At 36.2% G+C, this 21271-nt stretch overlaps 1 protein-coding gene across 3 annotated transcripts in view; it reads left to right on the forward strand.

Annotated features, from left to right (window-relative positions):
• The first annotated feature begins 460 nt into the window (after positions 1–460).
• LOC150101823 (RNA-binding protein 5-like) overlaps positions 461–21271 on the forward strand; it is a 455027-nt gene continuing 434216 nt past the window's right edge. For all 3 annotated transcript variants that reach the window (XR_016549043.1, XM_090400660.1, XM_090400661.1), the window contains exons 1-2: positions 461–544; positions 21062–21258. Coding sequence is in view for 2 of the 3 variants with exons in the window: in XM_090400660.1 (XP_090256786.1) it covers positions 21074–21258 (185 nt within the window). In the remaining variant the exon portion in view is untranslated. The remainder of the gene's footprint in view (positions 545–21061; positions 21259–21271) is intronic.

Raw genomic sequence — 21271 nt, forward strand, 5'->3', positions numbered from 1 at the left:
AAATGCAATAATAAAAGGCGACTATATGGACTTTGGCATCGCCCATGTTTTTTAATTAGTGCAAGCTGAGGTGCAAGAATACAATTCTCGGGTATGCCGAGCATTGTATTCTCGAAATTTGAAACATTGAAAGTGGTAAGCTCTCAGGTCAACTTACGAAATTTTCATAGTTTCTACATACATTCGGCTTTGAAATAATGTTGGATCTAGTATCCACTTTGTCAATGTAATTCTACATAGCCGAATTGAAACCTTATGGCTCTTTCTTTTACTAATCGGTGCTACTGTCTGAAATAGTGTGAGCTTTAACTCCAAACTATTTTTAATTAACTAATTTTTACATTTTGCTGCAGTTTTCAATTCTCCCTCCCTTCTCTTTCTGTTTATTTTATTTATTTCTTTAATTTTTTTCAGTAAATGTATTTTGGTCATTTAGTTATCTGATTTTATTAAGCATGATGGGATAGAGTTCATCGCCATTTTGTTTTACCAGTGTGTTGTTAGAATTGTTGCGCTTTTTCTGTTATATGTGGGATTTGAGAAAGTAAGTACGAAGATTACTTTTTCGCTGTCTTTTGAAGTAGTGAAATGATTTCTGAATGAAACTATGTGCTGTAACTCCAGGCAACTTGCACAGACATCTGGATTAAAGTTTTGCACTTGCATTGTTCTGAACACGCGCTTCGGAAAGTGGAGTCTCCGATATTAGCATGATTTTTATTACAAATATATATAGTATAAATTTATGTTATATTCTTATAATTAAAGGAATCGTACACATTTCTTCTCTACGCAACTTCTACTTTAATTTCATTTTTACAAGAAGATTAAGGAGGAATTGATAAGTTTATTTCAACGTGTATTTTTTGTAATATTAGGTTTATAATTATCATTTGGATAAAATGTAGCAAATTTAGCTATTCAAACCGCATACTGTCAATTGTTCTTTTTTTTTTTTTTTAAACTAAACTACAAAAAAAAAGTATCAAAATCCCTAACACATCCACGATCTGTGTAGGTAAGTGCCTAAAAAAGAAAAGATCATGCTGTATTTCAAGAACAGCTGAAGATTCAAGTCCCTTAAACCTAATATTAGGTTTATAATTATTATTTGGATAAAATGTAGCAATTTTAGCTATTCAAACCGCATACTGTTAATTGTTCTTTTTTTTTTTTTTTTAAACTAAACTAAAAAAAAAAAAAAAAGGTATCAAAATCCATAACACATCCATGATCTGTGTAGGTAAGTGCCTAAAAAAGAAAAGGATCATGGTATTTCAAGAACAGCTGAAGATTCAAGTCCCTTATATACTCAACAGAATGCAGTAATATTAATGTTATAATCATCATCGGAGACCTCCACTGAGTCCAGCATTCATCAAGGGAGGCCATACATCACCCCCTCTAGCTGTCATACCTTGTCTTTAACACATGCACACTAGATGCACTTACTCACTATGCTGTGAGAGAAAAATCTAGCTCTCATCCCTCTCTTAGCTGTACACAAACTTAAATGGATGTCTCCCATTCCATTTCTACACCTTCCATATAATGAAAAATTTCATCAACTAATATTCTGTAACACCCTTTCAGAAGTTTTTAGATCCCTGTCATTATTATTATTTGTGACATCTCCAAGGAGTCTGCAGACTCATCGTGAGAGGACATCCACTGTACATCTCTCTGTCTTCACCACTACAATCATACACTGTACTACATCAATGCCACCTACTGCCCACTACTACCACAACTAGTATTTTTTGTCTGTAAATTGTGTGTGTTCTGAAGGGCCGATTTTCTGTATGTGGGATGAAAAACCTGAGTTTCCGGGAGAAAAACCCTGCTACCTCTGTATGAGATCGGCTAACTCACCTTCGATTGAAAAAGGCCATATAAAGATTCCTCCTGTCACGACGAGAATCGAACTTGGGCCTTTTCCAATCGAAGGGCGCAATGTTCTGCTATTCTTCCAATTGCGCTACATAAGCGCTTAATCACATTTCTTTCTCCTATTTACCAATGTCTACAGTCCACGTACTCCCAATCTGCCCTCATACTTAACCTTATTAATCTTTTCCACAGCTTCATTATCCTCTTGGAATCCAGAATACCAAACTTGCACCTGGTAATCCAGCTGCAGTCATGTTCTTGTAAAGATTCAAAATGACCTCTTTACCCTAACATTCATTTAAACACATTTTCAAAGCTTCCCATTTACTCTCTTCCTTTTCAATATCCGATATTGTGGGACCAAACATGGTATTCTCCTGAGTGTCATAATTTCCAGCTTTATAGTTAACTGTGTAACCTGTCCTAATTGGAACATCCATATACAGTTAACTGTGTAACCTGTCCTAATTGGAACATCCATATACTTAGCTTCTTTCCAGGTCAGTATGGAATGAACATTTGCACCAACTGGTGGCAAAACAGTGATATTCTAAATGGAGGCCCCCCCCCTTCTAAAACACTTCCTTCTTTCAGATGCTGCTTAAGAAAGTTGTCTTGCAACAGCTCAGTAAATTTTCCTTTCCTTCATTTTTATAATCAGTTTTCTCTGCTAACTCTTAAGATCAAGTTTTATTAAATTTTAGTTCTTTGATTATGATGATGATTATTATTATTATAATAATAAGATCACTCTAATTATCACAATGACTATCACATCTCATCTGAAATAAATTCGTTTTGCTGGTGCATTCACCACCTTCCCATGTAACTCTTATGAAATTTCCATGGATAACCTCTTTTCTCCATGGAAATTGTCCATTTGTCTCATTACACTACATTATTTATTATTAATGGCTCTCATCTCTATATTAATATTCTTTGCATTTGTTTAAATTTTCCCCCATTTCTTTATCTGTCAATATAATGAAGATATTAGTCACATTAGATAGCAAAATACGTCACTGATCTGGTTGGCCACGCATATAGCATGTCTGTTCTCCAGTTAACACTGTGTGCTGGAAGTGTGCTATTTTTTTTTCTAGCTGGATTGTATTGGAATTACAGCTATGAATTCCAATACAATCTATGAGATCTTAGATGGTTAAGGCTATGAGATCTTAGATGCTTAAGTACCTGTTTGTTTGCAGAATGGAAAATTGGGAGAAAGTCCTAGCTATTTCCATATTAGATTGTTGAACTGAAGAAAACAGGATTAAAACCCAAGTCTTTCTAATCAGAAGGCATTTATCAATGCTCAGAGTGGAACTGACACTGTATTTATTCGAAACATGAGCCTTTATTATGTTTGATGTGAAATCATCATAGTGTAGTTTGTTTTTTTCAATACAAGGATATAGATTTTGCAATATTTGCTCTGGGACAAGATTTGATGCATGGACAGTTACAAAGATATGACTTCACACCCAGCGAAATTGAACTGCACCAAATACTAAATATATGATTGTAACATATGTTACTACACAAAAACATGAGGGAAGCATGCATGCAATGACATCTCCTCAGTTCACTGCAGCAGAACACTGTCAGTGACATTGTTCCATCAATGCACTGTAACTAAATTCCTGATGAAAAACCTTTCTCTAGACAAAAAATCAGTCATTTACTGATGTCTGTATGGATGTCACCAGAGACAGAAGATGAATTAAATGTTTTAAAGATGAAAATATAGTCACTACCATTCGGCCTCATGCTGTTGACAAAAAGCTGTTGCAACAGAGTATTGTGTGCAGAGTCACCAAAGAAAATCAGCAGATGATGGAAGAGGAAATTGCAACTCACCTTAATATATCATGCTAGACAGTGCAAAATGTGATTTAGTTGCTGGTGGATTATCGAAAAGAATGCTACCTTTGGATGTCTGGTGTATTGACAGATGAATATAAAAGCACTTGCAATCAATGATACACTGCCAGGAGTGACAATTACCTGATGAACACTGTTACTGGTGATAAAGGCCTTTTCCTCTATAACCTACTCAGTCACTTACTAAGGTCACAAGAAGTCTTTTAAGATACATGTTGGTTGATTTCTATCAAAAAAAGAGGGGAGAACTGTCAACACAGCATGCTTTCATTGTTCAGATGCCTAAGAAACTATGATATCAACTTCATAACAGTAAATTAAAGAGAGAGAGAGAAGAGACTGTTTTTTAATCAACTGAATTTAAATAAATATGGATGCAAGAAACTTCCCAAAATTTGGGAAACATTAATCCCCAGAGATCCCAATTTACAACTTAGTTCTCCTACAAATGTGCATAGAGGGCACTCCACCTAGATGGGACTTTAGGGTCATATTAACATGCTTCATTTGTGTCTGTGTGTGTTGCTATAAGTGGTTGTTTGTGCTCCCTGAAGATATATCAGTGAAGCAAAATTTTCGAAGAATTAAGTTTTTATTCCATTCTTAGTGCTGTTAATACATTAAACCTCCAACACAATATTAACTTTTTGGAAAACATGCTGAAGAAAAATGTAATTTTCCAAAACAATAAAAACTTGTTGGGAACAGCTGGAAATTTTTTTCCCTTATAGTCCATTTGATCTCCTTAGACTATCACTTGTTTGGATCCCTTAAAAGTTTGTGAGAAACCAGTCCTATAAGAATGGTGCAGTCAGCAATACTATAACTGGTTGTGTGATACTGGAACGAACTTTTATCACAGAATGTTTAAGTTCTTATAATATTGTCAGAGATGTATGATCTGGATATTGACAGGCAAACATATTACAAGAATCCCTCAGTTTACATGATTAACGTATTCTGTGAATGAAATGAAATCATGTCAGTCAATTATAATAAATATTGAAAAAATTGCAACTCATCCACAGATTTTCAACATTTTTTCTGATTTATTTTTTTTTAAATACATTTGTTTTTACTGTTTTACTGCTAATAGAATTATCAATAATAAAGTGTTTTAAAATATATTTAAAAGAAAATTATGAGAAATATTTGAACAAAGTACTTTGCACTGACTTTTGTTTCTTTTTCTGTCTGTATATCTCACAGTGACAGCTCATAGCTTGTCTTGTATATAGTGATCAAGATTACAGTGTGTATTTATATTATATGTATTCTGTAGTCTGTCTTCAGACTACAGAATACATACTTCAATCAAGATTTCCCGTAAGGACATAGCCCTTAAAGTTATGTCCTTATGGATACTGTATTTATGGTATTTATTTTCACAAAATTAATACAAAATGAGCACTGCTATCCAATGATGTTTTGGAACCAATTGGAATTCAGAAATGCACTGATGAAGTTAAATAAAACCTAAGGGTGTTATTTTATTGAGAGTTTTTATAATATTGAATGTTTTCAACTTTTGTTTATAATGGCGTAGAGAAATATTTTTCCCATAAAATTGATATTTTTGCATCATTAATAATAATAAAAAAAAATGGTCTTGTATGCCTTATAAATGCATGAATTCTTTCTTCACAGATTGATAAACACACCAATATATAATTAGTTAACATATTTGCTTCAAATCTGGTTGTTATATAGTTAAAAGTTAGCCATAGTATTGAGAAAAGCTTATAAATTGATCAGATTTGGGAGTAAACACATCACATAACTATATGTTATGGACAATGCTCTGCTGAATTGGTCACTATTATTCCTCCATTCTCCTCCAAAATCATAAAAACAGGAGCCACCACTAACCAACGCCCTTTTTGCATTACATCGTGAAACTCACCAAACAAACTTCTCTTTCATTCCATCTACTTCTGTCCTTTGGAACAGTCTTCCCCACTGCCTTCCCCAAAGATCGCAGCCCTTAGCTGTTCAAGCAAAATGTGAACAGATTCCTCCTTCTATTCCTCTTGCCCACACATGGCATTAGTGTGCTATGGCTCACAGACATTTCATTGGCGTGGACAATTCATTGCAGGAAAATTCATTGCAGTTAAATTCATTGTAGGAAAATTCGCTGAAAGCGTTATTCACTAGAAAATTGAAATAATATTGCATCGATACCAATATATAAAAAGTAAATGCAGTGCAAGATAAATTTCACAAAATATAGTTTTTTTAATCTATTTTGTATTATTTGTTTAGATTTGAATTAGATTTTCATATTTTTATACAATGAAAATAATATATTTATTGATTGGTGAGTTTCCTAATTTCAGTTTCGTTGTAATTTTTATTCATTTTAACTTGGTTCAGAAATCCTGCTCAAATTCCATGACCAAACATGGAAACCACTTGAGCCACTTCAGGCCTTTAATAAGCAGTGCTGTTGTCTCACATCCAATGAAATTCATCTCTTACCTAAAAACAATTACAAACATCCATGCCCATTGTGAGTTTTGAATCCACAGCTCATTGGTGGGAGAGGGTACGCAATCTGGTCAGTTTTTAACGACATGATATTTCTGATTACAGTTTATTTTTGAACATTTCACAAGAGAAGTAATTAATTACTTATTTCACTTTGGGAGTATGCATATATATATATATATATGTATGTATGTATATATATACACACATATACATTTTTTTTTCCTCAGTAAAGAAGACTAAATATAAAATTTAAAATTTCTTAGTGTTATAAAATACTAGTGTTGGAGGAAAAGGTAAAGACTAGTATTGCGCCCACAGATGGCAATTAGCCCATGCTGAATTACATAATGATAAGGTTTACGTAATTTTATTATAATTTTCTTTAATATAATTACTCAAAGTGCACTTATGATCTTAAACTAGCTCTGCAAACGATAGCAGTGTACAAGATGTCTTGATTATACAGGAAAAGTGGAGTCATTTTCAAAATACACATGTATTCAATAACTAAAACACATCACCTTCTGAATTAGTTCAGATAAAAAAATATATCGCAGTATGGATGTTTAAATGTGCAAAACAGAAAAATAGAATAGTTAGAAGAATAAATATTCTTAAATATTATTATTATTATTATTATTCCGGGAAACTCCAAGGAGTCGACAGACTCGTCGAGGGAGGCCCTAACATCATGTCTGGAACAACTATTCAACATTTACACAGTATCTATCATATCTTGCCTTGAACTCATTCACGGTCGTAGCACCCACAACAGACTCTGGAAGCTTATTCCACTCATTCACCACTCTCCAAGTAAAAAACCTAGCTCTAACATCCTTGTCAACCACGCTCTTGCCCAGCTTCAATGCATGGCCCCTAGTCCTCTCACCACCAGTCATATTTTCAAAAATATCTTCTGGATCAATCTTATAAAAACCCTTCAGTAATTTGAATGTCTCAATCATATCACCCCTCCTTCGTCTATCGTCCAATTTCTGCAACCCACAAATCCTCAACCTATTCTCATAAGGTTCATTCCACAGACCTGCTATCATCTTGGTCACTCGTCTCTGGACCCTCTCCACTTCCTCCCCATCACGAAGAAACCCTGGTGCCCATAACTGGGCACAGAAGTCCAGATGGGGTCTTATCAAGGCTCGATACAGAGGAACAACAACTTGCTTCTCTCTGCATGTTAAAGTATTTTTCATAAGCCAAGTGATTTGGTGAGCTGTTTTAGTTACTTTTGCAATGTGCCCCCTAAACTTCAACTCCCTATCCACCAGTACTCCCAAATCCCTGGCCTCATCAATCTCCTGGAGTACGGTTCCACCTATGCGATATACTGCTGCTATTCTTTTCACCCCAAAATGCATAACCTTACACTTTGCCACATTAAACTGACATCCATTTTTCCTACCCCAGTCCTCCAAACTATCCAAATCATCCTGTAAAATTTTGACATCCTGTGCACTCACAATTGCTCTACCCAACTTTGCATCATCAGTAAAGAAGTGAACACTTCCTCTCAAATCCTTTCCAATATCATTGATGAACAAATTGAAAAGCAGTGGTCCAAGAACAGAGCCCTCCAGCACTCCACTAGTCACAAGACGTCTTTTTGACTCCACTCCTGAATAAACCACTCTCTGGTATCTCTCCTTCAACCACCGTCCTATCCATCTTACCAATGGTAAGATGGATAGGACCGTGGATAGGGTCTTTGGTAATCCTATATCTATCCCCATCTGCTCCAGTTTACTGATTAGGGTTCCATGTGGTATCCTGTCAAAGGCCTTGGCAAGGTTTAGTCGTATCACTGTAAACCCATTACCCCTATCCAGTTCAGCCGTCACTGTGTTATAAAACGTGAGCAAGTTACTGAGGCATGATCTACCCTTCACAAAACCATGTTGTCCCCCATACAATATCCCATTTTCATCTATCCAATCCTGTATTCTTTTCTTGACTAATTTCTCTAAGACCTTGACAATGATTCCTGATATGCTAATCGGTCGGTAATTTACAACAGCAGTCTTGGAACCACCTTTATGCAGTGGAACTATTTTCCCTTCCTTCCACCTGCTCGGGACTAACCCAGACCTGAGACTCAAATTAAAGAAAATGGTCAAGGGTACTGACAATTCTTTAGCTGCTTCTTGTACTACACGAGCTGGTATACCATCCAATCCCACAGATGTATTGACATTGAGGTTATGCAATAGACTACTCACCTCCACTTCATTCACCACAATTCCCGTATAATCTACTGGTTTATTCGTTTCTGCAATGTCACCACCTGGATGATATATTCTTGCAAAGTGCTCACTCAGTAACTCAGCTATCTCAACTGATTCAGTTACCTCCTTACCATCGGCATTCTTTAAAATCATTCTGCCATGTACATTTTTCCTTTTACTTGCTACATATCTAAAAAACTGTTTAGGACTCTCTTTAGCCTGCATGGCCAATGTTCTTTGGTAATCCTTTTTTGCTTTTCTTACCACACTCGTCACCCTTCTGGCCTGCGCTTTATACCGTTCATATGCCTGCCGGTCACCTTTCTCCTTAAATTCCCTCCATAGTTGTTTCTTTTTTTGCAGCTCAAGCTTAATGGTGTTATTCATCCATTTAACCCCTACTTGATTTATTATTCGGACTCTAGGTATACAGTCAGCCATTGCTTCATGCAAGCACCTCTTAACCACCTCCCATGCACTATCAACTTCTAGTCCTTGCAGTTGTACATGCCATGGCACTGAACCAATCAAACTCCTAAGCTTGTCATACTTTCCAGCCCGATAATTCCACATGTACCCTGTCTTAATTGAAAATTCTACACCTTTAGCCACCTCCCAAGTCAAGACCCTATGATCACTCTCACCGATTGGTGGCAATGTGGTCATATTTGTTACAGCCAAATCCTCAGATGTAATTGCTAGGTCAAGCACTCTCTGACCCCTAGTATTTTCCATTACATGCCGTCGCAGATAGTTATCCCTTAATAACTGCATAAAATCCAATTCCTTCCTCCCGTGTGTCCTCTCCTCACTCCAATCAATGCGACCATAGTTGAAATCTCCCATAATAATCACCCTCCTTCCACTCATTTCTTATTTGCTTGTGCATATTGTCACCACCATCTTTTCCATCACCTGGTATATAGCAGCACCGAATTGTATATTTAGTTCTGCTAGCCACAATCTCGCACCAGATGGCCTCAAATGTGCTCTTTTCTCTATCCTGCAATTCAACTTCTGTTCTCCTTGGCTGTAGCTCATCAGCTATCATCAACAATACTCCTCCCCCCATTTTATTCTCTCTGTCATTCCTGAACACACTATACCCATCACATTCAATCCCACTAGCTATATCATCTACAGTCAGCCATGTTTCACTAAGGAAGTGCGAACCATGGCCAAAACTCTTCCTTCTTGTTCCTAATACTCCTAGTATTAGTGTACATGAATTTAAGACCTCCATTAGCCCCAACCCTACCTTGATGCCTTATATTAACTATCCCACTCTGGTTTGTTGTCCTTATTTGCTCTAGCATATTATATTCATTCTTACATTCAACTGCCTCCCTAAGGACTGTATATCTACTCCCCCCCCTTAACAAATCTAGTTTCCCCGAATTTGCACATCTACTACATTCAGCAACATTTTCTCAAGTCTTCTTACACCATAACCATTCAAATGCAAGCCGTCCATCTTATATAGATCCTTTCGCCCATCAAACTCACTCCACACGTCCACAAATTCCACACCACTCTTCATACATAAACCACGTATAAAGTCATTCGCAATTATGGCCCTCCTTTTAAACATTTCACTGTCATACCATGGCAAAAGACTAATCATTCTAACTCTCTCACTCTTTTCTTTTGCTACCTCAAACAATTCATTCAGGTCTTCTATCATTTCCATTTTATCTCCTTTCAAATCATTCGTACCTGCCACAACAATCATTTCTTTCACCCTTTCCTTTTGCTCTCTAATAGACTCAGTTACATCCTTTATGGTTGCACCAGGTTGGTACGATTTTGTCAAATCCTCTACTAACACACCTCGTACTAAAGAGTCTCCATACAGCACTCTGTCCTTCATTTTGTTCATGTTCACATTCATACGCCTATTTTTCCTGTCATACCTTTTATTATTGGTTGGTTCATTTAGTCGACTTTTGTTGATGCACTCTAGCTGCTGTTTTGCCCTTTCTATCGCACCATTCAACAACGCGATCTCATTCAATGCATCTATCTCATCTTTTTTATTCTCTGAGAAACCATTTATACTATCATTCACACTTTCTACATTCACACTCTCATAATTCTCATGTACAACCTTGCCGTTTCTTGTCATACCGGTATTTTCTTCAATCTGAAGTTTGACAAAAATATCACACTCACGATCCGAAATACACTTCAAATCCTCATTCTCCCTACATTTTCTACACACATTCAATCCTTTATTATTATCTATCCACACTCCGACCGCGCTCCGTAAAGCGTACATTTCACAGCTAGTACACTGACTCATTTCTTTTATACGATTGTTCTTTGATAACGATGGCGAACCATCATTACTGGCCGCCATTTTACTTCGTACAGGTGCCATAATTATTGCAACGTGTTTTATCAAAAATAAGTTATACACACCAAAAACACACAACAGACGCACTAAAATTCGCAAGGCAAACAAAACTACGCAGTATTAACTAATTTTATCAACGATAACTGAAAATAATACTTATCTTATCAGGAGCTTGCACGAACACTACGATTATTGTGCCCTTTCTCCTTAATAATATATTTTATTCTCCTAATAACTATTCTAACTATTGATAGTTAGAATAATTAATAGGAATAATAAGAATATGTAAATAGTTAACTATAAATATTAATTGGATATAATTTTCCCTAAATATTCTTAAATATGGTGCTCTTTCTCCCTAACCATCCTATCCAAGTTCTGTAATAATTATTATTCCATCTACAGAGGCTGTAGTAAGAATGAATATTAATAACTTTATATGGAATAAACATTTTCTGAAAGTTAAATGTAATTGAAATATTAAATAATATATAAAATAATTCTTAAATATTTCTTCATCATCATCATCATCAAATTTCTGCCATGTACCCTCAAGGAGTGTACAGGATATGATAGTACTACATGAAAAATTTACATCATTACTAACTTCCTATCTACAATTTTCCTCCAAATCAGTCTGTTACTTGTGAAGACTCCAACATTATCAGATCTTATATTTCTATCGTCTAAGGCACTTTGTACCGTATCAATCCACCTATATCTTGGTCTTCCTCTGGGTCATTTTTCCTGCCAACCTTGCAGAGAACACTTGTTTTGCTAATCTTTCCTCGCCCATTCTATTTAAGTGACCATACCACCTGAGCATAGCCCTGCTAATGCATTCCTGGATGCTGACAATGTCAAGTTCTTTCCTAATATCCTCGTTTTTAATATGATATTGCCATTTATGCCATCTGTTCATGTCTCTAATCTTTCTTAGGACTCATATCTGCAGTCTCTAGTCTTTGGTCAAGTGTTTTACTTCTGACCCAGCTCTCAGATCCATAACTTAAACTTGATTTGAACACTATCTTGTATACAGCTAATTTAGTATTCCGACTAATTTCTCTCTTATTCCATATGAATTTATTCAGTTGACTTCCTACCATACCAGCTTTCTTGATTCTGTTGTCTATTTCCATATTTAATTTACCATCTTCACTAAAAATTATGCCTAAGTAGCTGAAATGTTTTACTTGTTCAATAGGTAATCCGTTCAGAATGCAGTTGACATTTTCAACGATTTTGCCTATTTTCATTGTTTTTGTCTTTTTATTGCTGACCTTCATACCATATCTATTACAACAGTTATTCAATTTAGTCAGGGAATCTTGCAGACTTGTAGCAGATGTATTTAGAAGTATAACATCATCTGCATAAAGCAAAGAGCTAACATTAACATCCCCAATTTTGATATCATGTTTAATACCACTTTCCTTCGTAATGTGATCCATATAGATAATGAATAACAGAGGGGATAATGTACATCCTTGTTTCACACCAGATTTGACATTAAATCATCTTCCTGTACTTCATTCAATTCTAACTGCTGACTTACAACAAAGACTAAGTATTGCTTGATATAATGCCCCATTGACACCATATAACTGTAGCATTTTGAATAGCTTCTCTCTTGGCACCTTGTCATATGCTTTTTCCAGATCGAAACTTAAGTATAGATCTTTGTTATATTCCCATGCTTTCTCGACTATTTGTCGTAAAGTGAAGATCTGATCCTGACAGCCTCTATTTGGCCTGAATCTTGCTTGTTCTTCACCAAGCTTTTCTTCCACAATTCTTCTCAACTGTTTCTCAAGTATACTTGCATAGATCTTGCCAGGAACACTCAGTAGGGATATACCTCTGTAATTCTCACATTCAGTTTTATATCCCTTTTTATATATGGGTACTATGAGAGCTCTACTCCAATCATCGGGAATTCATCCCTCTGTCCAGGCTTTCTGAACTATGCAGTGCAGCCACTGTAAGACTCTTACACCACCATACTTCAGCATTTCTGGTCGAATGTCATCTACTCCTGCTGCCTTTCCACATTTCAAGGGTTTGATGGCTTTTTCTACTTCAAGTATGGATATGTATTCCTGACTGCATGCCTGGTCAGTGTTTTTTACCACTGTGCTGCCATCACTGCTTGTTTCATTTAGCAGTTTTTCAAAGTAATTACTCCATACTTCAAGGATATCTTTTTCTCCCGTTCTCATGTCACCTTTATCATCTCTAACTCCTTTCACAGCACTCTTTACTCCATTCCTAAGTTTCTTCAACAACCTCCAGAATATTTTGCCACCTTCTTGATATTTATTTTCTATATTCTTGCCAAAGTCCTCCCATGACTTTTGTTTAGCTAGTTTTACACAGTGTTTCGCATTCTTGCATTTGTCTCTATATTCTCTAGGAGCACAAGCTGACGTATTTGCCAGGAACTTTTGATATGCTTTCTTCTTTTCCTTCACTGCCTCTTTAACTTCCCGTGTCCACCAAGGAGTTCTGATTTTTCTGTCCTTGCAGATAACCTCACTACGTGCCTCTCTGGCTGAATCAATCAGTGTTTTCTTCAAGGCTTGCCACTGAATCTCCAAGGTTTGATTCCCGTTCTCAAACTTTTTCATTTTTTCTTCAATAAGTTTTGTGTATTTTAGTTCTCAGTTCACATCTGAGAGCTGCTGAACTTTTATTTGCTTTAAAACTTTCTTACATGTTATTCTTTTCAATATGAAATTCAATTTTAACCTGCTCAAGACTAAGTAGTGATCAGTTGCAATTTCAAATCCTCTGTACACTCTGGTGTCCTGCACCAGGGAGAAAACATCATTATCAACAATAACAGTCAATGAGACATTTCTTATTCCTTGCCTCTTCTCTCCATGTGAATTTGTGCACACATATTTCTTTTTTTTTTCTTTTTTACATAGATCTGTGATGAAGTTTCTTGCAATGAATTTTCCTGCGATGAATTGTCCATACATGATGTGCTATAGGTCATGTAGCCTGTGTGGATCACATATATATTAAAAAAAAATATGTAGACAACTGGTAGAGTAAAATGCAAGCTGATGTCTAATTGTGAGCCCTGCATATATATCATTCACTGTAAAATATTTTCCCATTATTTTTAGTGTAACAATGATATGTAGCTGTCACAAAAACAAAAGGTGCCTGTGTATTCCTGTGGAAATGGCATTTGCTTTCATAGCTCTAGACTGCTAGAAGATAGATCATTATTCTCACCAAGTAGAGACTTTTTTCTAGGCCTGTTTTATAATGGGTTCCAAAGTTAAAAAGTTAATTGATCTTTGGCACAGGTAAGATGTATACCCCCCCCCCCACACACTTCCTGGAAACTCAGGTTTTTATCACACAACCAAAGAAAATTGACCATAGAACTCACAATATTTCAGAAAGTAATATGTATAGTGTTAAAGACCACAAGATGGCAGCAGTTGTCTTTTAAACTCTTCCCCAGTTGTCAATGAAATCATTGATAGCTTTTGGACAACTATAAGTGATGGTTGGGGGGAGGGGTTAGCTCTAACTTTAAAAAATTAAGGCTAAACGGTTTGCTTATTCATTCATGTCTGCTCCCTTTGGGAGAATAAAAAGCATTGGAGGATTTAGATATTTTTAGAGACAAAGGAAATCTTATAAAGTTTTGGTGAGAAATAAGGCGAAAGTAAGGTGCTAAGTGGAATATCGACTATTTACATAGCACTTTACTTTTTTCCTTATTAAATTTCATCTTAATAAAAGAGTTGTTAGATGATAATTAGAACTTGAAGACTACCTAGACCTTCCTTACTTGTTCTTTTCATGCCTCACAGCACATTCCTCCAGTTATTTATGTTTTGTCGTACTAATTCTACATCTCTCCCGCTCTCCCAATTAGTCATTCTTCTTTCCTTTTCTGTCATTCGCTGGCAAGTTAGTTTAGGTTTTTTCTTTTTCCTTTTGTAATCCATCTCAACGCTATTCTTGGAATCTGTAGTGTCAATTCTGAGTACATGTCCAATCCATTTTTATCTGTTTTTTTTTCTTTTTTTTTTTAATCCACTGGTGATACTTTTTTTACTCAGTTTGTTTGAAAGCTATTTAATTTAGTTTCCTGTTTTTCTCCATGTCTGTGATCGATAAAATAATACAAACTTAACATTGTTATTTAAGATCTTTATTTTAGTTTTATTATAATATTTGGATGATTCCATCTATTACTCAGTTTTCTGAAAGCAGTATTTGCTTTTGTCAGTCTCTCTCTACATTATACCCCTCTCAATTCAACCTATAGTATCCACAGCTTTCAAGTATGTAAAATTCTTAACTCCATCTACTGCATGCTAAATTATACTTGCTATTGTATTCTTGTTTAATTTTTTGTCCAAGTGTAAAGCAAACAAATTTTGTACATGAAGTATCTTTACATCAGCCTTTGGAAGATCAACTTCTCTATACAAGTAGGCTTGTTGTGAAGATACTCCACCGGTACACTTTGCTTACATATGAATAAAATATTAATAAGAATTTAATTTTTTGGCAAGTATAACTTACTTTCTAAATGAAAAAAAAACTTTCTACATCTATCTCTGATCCTGAGTATTTTAAATAATAGTGTTACACTTTTTTTGCTACTTGTATATGAGAAATATCGTTTCTGCGTTAACTTTGGTATCTCCACAAGGAGATACCATTCCTACCATACTGTTACTTTTCTCTCTTCCCAATAACCTCGTGATATCCATATCATAGTCCCCTCCCTCCCTTATCCACAGATTCACGTTCTGCAGTTTCAGTTATCTGTGGTCAATCTCACTCCAACAGTATTAAATGGAAAATTCCAGAAATAAACAATTTATAAGTTTTAAATTGCATGCCGTTCTGAGTAGCATGATGAAATCTCCTGCCATCACCTCTTTGTCCAGTGTATCCACGCTGTACCATATACCCTACTGGCTCATTAGTCACTAAGTAGCCATCTTGGTTATCAGATTGACTTTTACAGTATTGCAGTGCTTGTGTTCAAGTAACCCTTATTTTACTTAATAATGGCCTCAAAGTGCAAGAATAGTGATGCTGGCAACTGATATGCCAAAGAGAAGCTGTAAAGTGCTTCCTTTTAAGTGAAAGTTCTCGACTTCATAAAGTAATAAATAAATAAAATGTATGCTGAGGTTGCTAAGATTTCATTCACATTCAGATAACTTTTATTACAGTATATTGTTATCATTGTTCTATTTTATTATTAGTTATACATAGTGTGTATATGTATACAAATGTGATCTGAAAAATTCTCGGCCTCGACTATACATGGCAACACTATCGGCACGATTTTTTTTTTTTTTTTTCCCAAGTTGGCACATCTGTCATAAGCATCCATGTGAATGAAATTGCAAGTCATTCTATCAAGTAGTTTGTTTTATACAGCTGTCTAAAGCAAAAATGTTGTCTGTATCCCTTGAAATGGATAAAATTGAGTATCGTGCAGTTATAAAATTCTTTGTAAAAGAAAGTTGAATGACTAAAGAAATTCATTTGAAGTTCATAAAATTCATATGGGCACTCTTCTTCTTCGTTTTCGACAATTAAGAAATGGGCTGCCGAGTTTAAACGTGGCCCTACCAGCCTTGAAGATGATCCACGTGAAGGACATCCAAAAGTGTAACAACACCAGAAATCATTGATCAAGTGCACGATATGGTATTGAATGACCGGCAAGTCAAAGTGCGTGAAATTGCTGAGACTATAGGCATTTCAAAAGAGCATGTAGGATATATTTTGCATGAAGAATTACAAATGAAAAAGCTTTGCGCAAGATGGGTGCTGTGCTTGCTCACAGCAGATCAAAAATGCACTCGCATGAAAAATCTCTGAACAGTGCTTGGAGCATTTGAACAAGAATAAAACTGCTTTGATGCATCGATTTATTACTATGGATGAGATTGGATTCACTATTACACACCAGAATCCAAACAGCAGTCAGAACAGTGGACAGAAGCCATTGTTCAGCGCCAACGAAGACAAAGTCGTGCCATCAGCAGGAAAGGTCATGGCATCGGTGTTTTGGGATGCTAAAGGCATTTTGTTATTAATTATCTTGAAAAGGGTAAAACAATAACTGGGGAATATTATTCTGATCTTTTAACCAGACTAGACAAAAAAAATTCATGAGAAAAGACCCAGTTTGCAGAAGAAAAAAAATCATCTTTCATCAGGACAATGCACCTGCCCACAAAGGTGTTTTGGCAATGGGAAAATTAAGGGATCTGCACTATGAATTGTTGGAACATCCACCCTATTCTCCAGATTTGGTTCCCCTCGACTTCTATCTCTTCCCAAAAGTAAAACTCTTCCTCGCTAGTCAGTGTTTTTCTTCGAATCAAGAGGTGATTGCAGGTGTAGAGGGGTATTTTGCAGATCTTACTGAGAACCACTACAAGGATGCGATAATGGACCTGGAGCATCGCTTGAATAAATGTATTAGTCTTAAGGGAAATTATGTTGAATGTAAATGTATGTAGATCTCATTCATACTGCTATTTTGTTTCGTTCAATGTAAGCTTCAAAATTCAGTAAAAAAAAATTTGTCTGTAACAAACCCACATTCTGTACACAGCTGCACTAAACCATCAAGAATAAACAAGACTCACTAAAATACAACTGGTATTGTCAGTTTCTACACAAAATAGTACTAATGTTGAAAAATTTTCATTGTTAGGCCGAGAATGTTTTAGACTACCCTTGTGTGCAGTTTCAGGATTCAGTACTATCTGCACTTTCAGGTATCCACTGGAGGTTTTGCAACCTATTCCTTGCAGATAAGGAGTGGGAGGGGGACTACGGCACTTACAGTTTCCTTATGTCCAACCAAATCAGCTCTCACAAGCACCACTATCTTGCTCATTCTTTCTCCACTTAGAAAATGAACCTTGTGGATCTCCTATTCACAATACCTTTAATAATGGAATTTCCATTATCTTGCTATTCTTGAGTCATTCGTTGTGATCTCCTTTTTTTATTTTCCTTTTCTTTCATTTCTCATTCTGACCAACTCGTTCTTCAAATCTTGCATTCTAGCCATTTTATTCTCTATATTGTTCCTATCTCAATCCACTGCTTTCCTTTTTTTTGCTTCTACACTCTTTCTTGCTTTTGTTTCCTTATTCATACTTCTTTCACTCCCTTATTCTCACTCACTTTTGTTCTATGATTCATAGCCTTTTGCACTGCCAGTTACATTAGCTTTCATTCTTTTAGTCTGTTTTACATTCAGTAATAACTCATAGTCCAACAAAATATTCTTTTACTGCACAGTCTTGGCAAAGATCCTTCACATTCTGCTGTGCCTACATGCTGCACTCACAGCAGTGAGCCATTGTTGAAAAATCTGCCATTGATCTTTGCTATACATGGCATGCAGATCTCATCTGTACTGCTATTTTGTTTCGTTCAATGCAAGCTTCAAAATTCAGTAAAAAAAAAAAAATTGTCTGTAACAAATCCACATTCTGTACACAGCTGCAATAAACATGCAAAAATAAAGAAGACTCACTAAAATACAACTAGTATTGCCAGTTACTGCACAAAATAGCACTTATTTTTTTCAGAGCTTTATTGCAAAGGCCTGTTTATAAGGCTCAAGTAATGGCTTTGCAAAATAAATGTGATGTGGATACGAAAATGTGTATGAAATGTATAAAAGGAGAGTGACCAGTGGTTTGCTACAAGATTCTGTACTTAGGTCATTGTTGTTTAACTTGTATATTAATGATATTGGCGGATGAAAATTATTTGCTGATGATGCCTAGTTAGGAAGAGCGATAAGGGATGTGGGTGATACAGAATTCCTGTCGGCCAATTTGAACATGCTACTTATATGGACAAAAGATGGTGACTCAGTTCGGTGTTACCAACTTTAAGATTATACCTAGTCTATCCATAAATATTATTACAACTTGAAACAGAACATAAACCTTTAACCCAACTGGCCATGGCATGTATACATGCCAAAGTTACCATGGATGTGAAGTGCATATTAAAATTATGATATCATTGATATTACATTAAAATATATGATGGATATAAAGCATATGATTAGTGGTAGATTTTATCCATATTGACATTGATGTGGTTAATTTATCAGTAAATCATTTATAGCTTTCAGCACATACAAACCACAATGAATAATGTGATATAGCAACACTCAATGTTTGTAATGTCCCACTTTTGCCTTCATGCATTCCCTAAGTGTGTGAGGCCACATATTGATGGCAGCATGCACAACATCCAATGGAAATGCTGCCACTGCTCTCTCCAAATCCAACTTCAGGCTGGCAATGCTGGGGTGTCATTTCTTTCAGGGTACTCACTCGAGCTCTGACCACAATTTGAAGTCTAGTGGATTCCAACCGGGACTTCCAGACAGCCAATCAGATGGTGACATGTGGTAAGGCACATTCGCCTCCACCCATTGTTGTATGGTCTGTGCAGGGGCTGAGTCCTGTTGGAAGGTCCACTGCCTACCATGAAACAAGGCATTGTTCAGGGGCCACATGGTATCTTAATACACTTTGGCAGAGGTTTTGACTCCTTTCTTGCAGAAATGCGACTTGGATACTGACATGTTTCCCCGTCACCATCACTAATGCAGAGCACTCACCTCTCTGAATCCTGGGTGCTATGATGTGCTGTGTAACCATCTGGGACATATACCTGATTGTTTTTTGGCAGTTAAGCGACTCTTCATTGGTGAAAATTTTCTTATCTGTGAAGAAGGGTATCTCTGTGTCTGTTCTACTGTGGAGAAATGCCTTTGATTTTATCATCCTCTACTGCATAAGTTATGGTGTTAGGAAGTGTCCACTAGAATGATGATGGGCTCTCATCCCAGGTCATCAGTCAGTACATGTGACATTTCTCTTCAAACACAAACACATTCATGTTTTGCAATATCACTTTCTGCATTCTTGGGATTATGGTGGAGATATGCCTTCACAGCCCTCACAAGCTATTGCATCCTAATGCAGTTTGGTCAACCTGTTCTTTGGTGGGCAGATATAATTGTTAATAATCCAATAAACAAACATCCTACTGATCCCGAGTGTTTTTAGCATGTTGAAAATAACACGTAGCTGCATTCCAACCTTGTGAAGGTCAGAATGCAACTACATGGTTCTCATAATCTCCCCACTGCAAACAACTTGTCAACACTCTCTCACTCTCTACTGATAAACACGTAAATGTTGGCTGTACACAGCGTCACTAATGGAACCGGGATTGTGCAATTCTGTGGACAGTGTGGAGATCTGTGGAAGTTGCAACAGTGTTTATGGCAAGACTATATTTTGAACTAAGGGCATTGCATGCAAAGTATTTATTAATGGTAATTTGCAAGTGATCTGTGAAGCTTAAGAACTGGAGTGATTGTACACAGTTTGGTCTACATTACTAAGGCATCATATGGGATAAGCACACTATTGAAGAGAATATTAATATGTAAGGGGGGAAAAAAGCATCACCTACTTCAGTGCTTTAATAAGATTATCTTGACTGCTGCTCTGCTGAACAGATACGATCACTTGGGATGCCAAGGAGATTGGGAAATAACACCAGCATTAAAATGAAGAAAACTGGCTGAGAATGTGGTCTTCAATGCTTGAGGAATAGATGGAGAAGTGAGATATGATAGAAACATTTAAGCAACATTTAAGAATCCGGTTATCTCTGGAAAGTGACTATGGTGGGAGGGATACTAATCGTACATGTGATGAGTATGTAGAATGATGATAGATATTTAGTCATGGGTGATTAAAAGGTGCCCACCCTTGATAAACCTTTGGACTTCTCCCTCCCTTCCCTCAGCAAGGAGTCGGTGTAATGATATACAGCACCTAGAAATTTGCACCATTTCCTTTTGTTGTGCCAGATTTTTGGCTTCATTTCTTAGATCATCTGCTGTGTGTAAAGTGGGGTGAAGAGGGAAATTAACAGATTTTTTTTTACATGGCGAGAAAAATGCATTTACTGGAGTGTGGTATGGAATGCTAAGAGTATCAGTGTGTAATAGATCTGTTCCATGCTGAGTTGAGACTCCTGATGATGAGTGTTGACTGTCGATTGTATCTAAATATTTTTTGTTCTTTGAGTATGTGTGCTTTAATATATTGTATATACTTTTTTTGTTCTTTTTTAGATATAATAAACAATGGATCCTCCCCCTGGTACAGAATACTATGAGCCCTTATCTAATTCTCGTCTCCAGGACTGTATCAGCAACACTGGTGAACCTATTTCAAATCAGAATAGCCAGCATAATTCTGAATTAAATAGTACAAGTTTATCTGGCACAGGACCTTCAAGAGATTCAGATCGCATGCGAGATAGAGACAGGTAGGCTTGCATA

The sequence above is a fragment of the Typopeltis vanoorti genome, chromosome 11 (assembly GCF_054136105.1).
Source record: "Typopeltis vanoorti isolate ZY-2024b chromosome 11, IOZ_Tvanoo_1.0, whole genome shotgun sequence".
NCBI classification, from domain to species: Eukaryota; Metazoa; Arthropoda; class Arachnida; order Uropygi; family Thelyphonidae; genus Typopeltis; species Typopeltis vanoorti.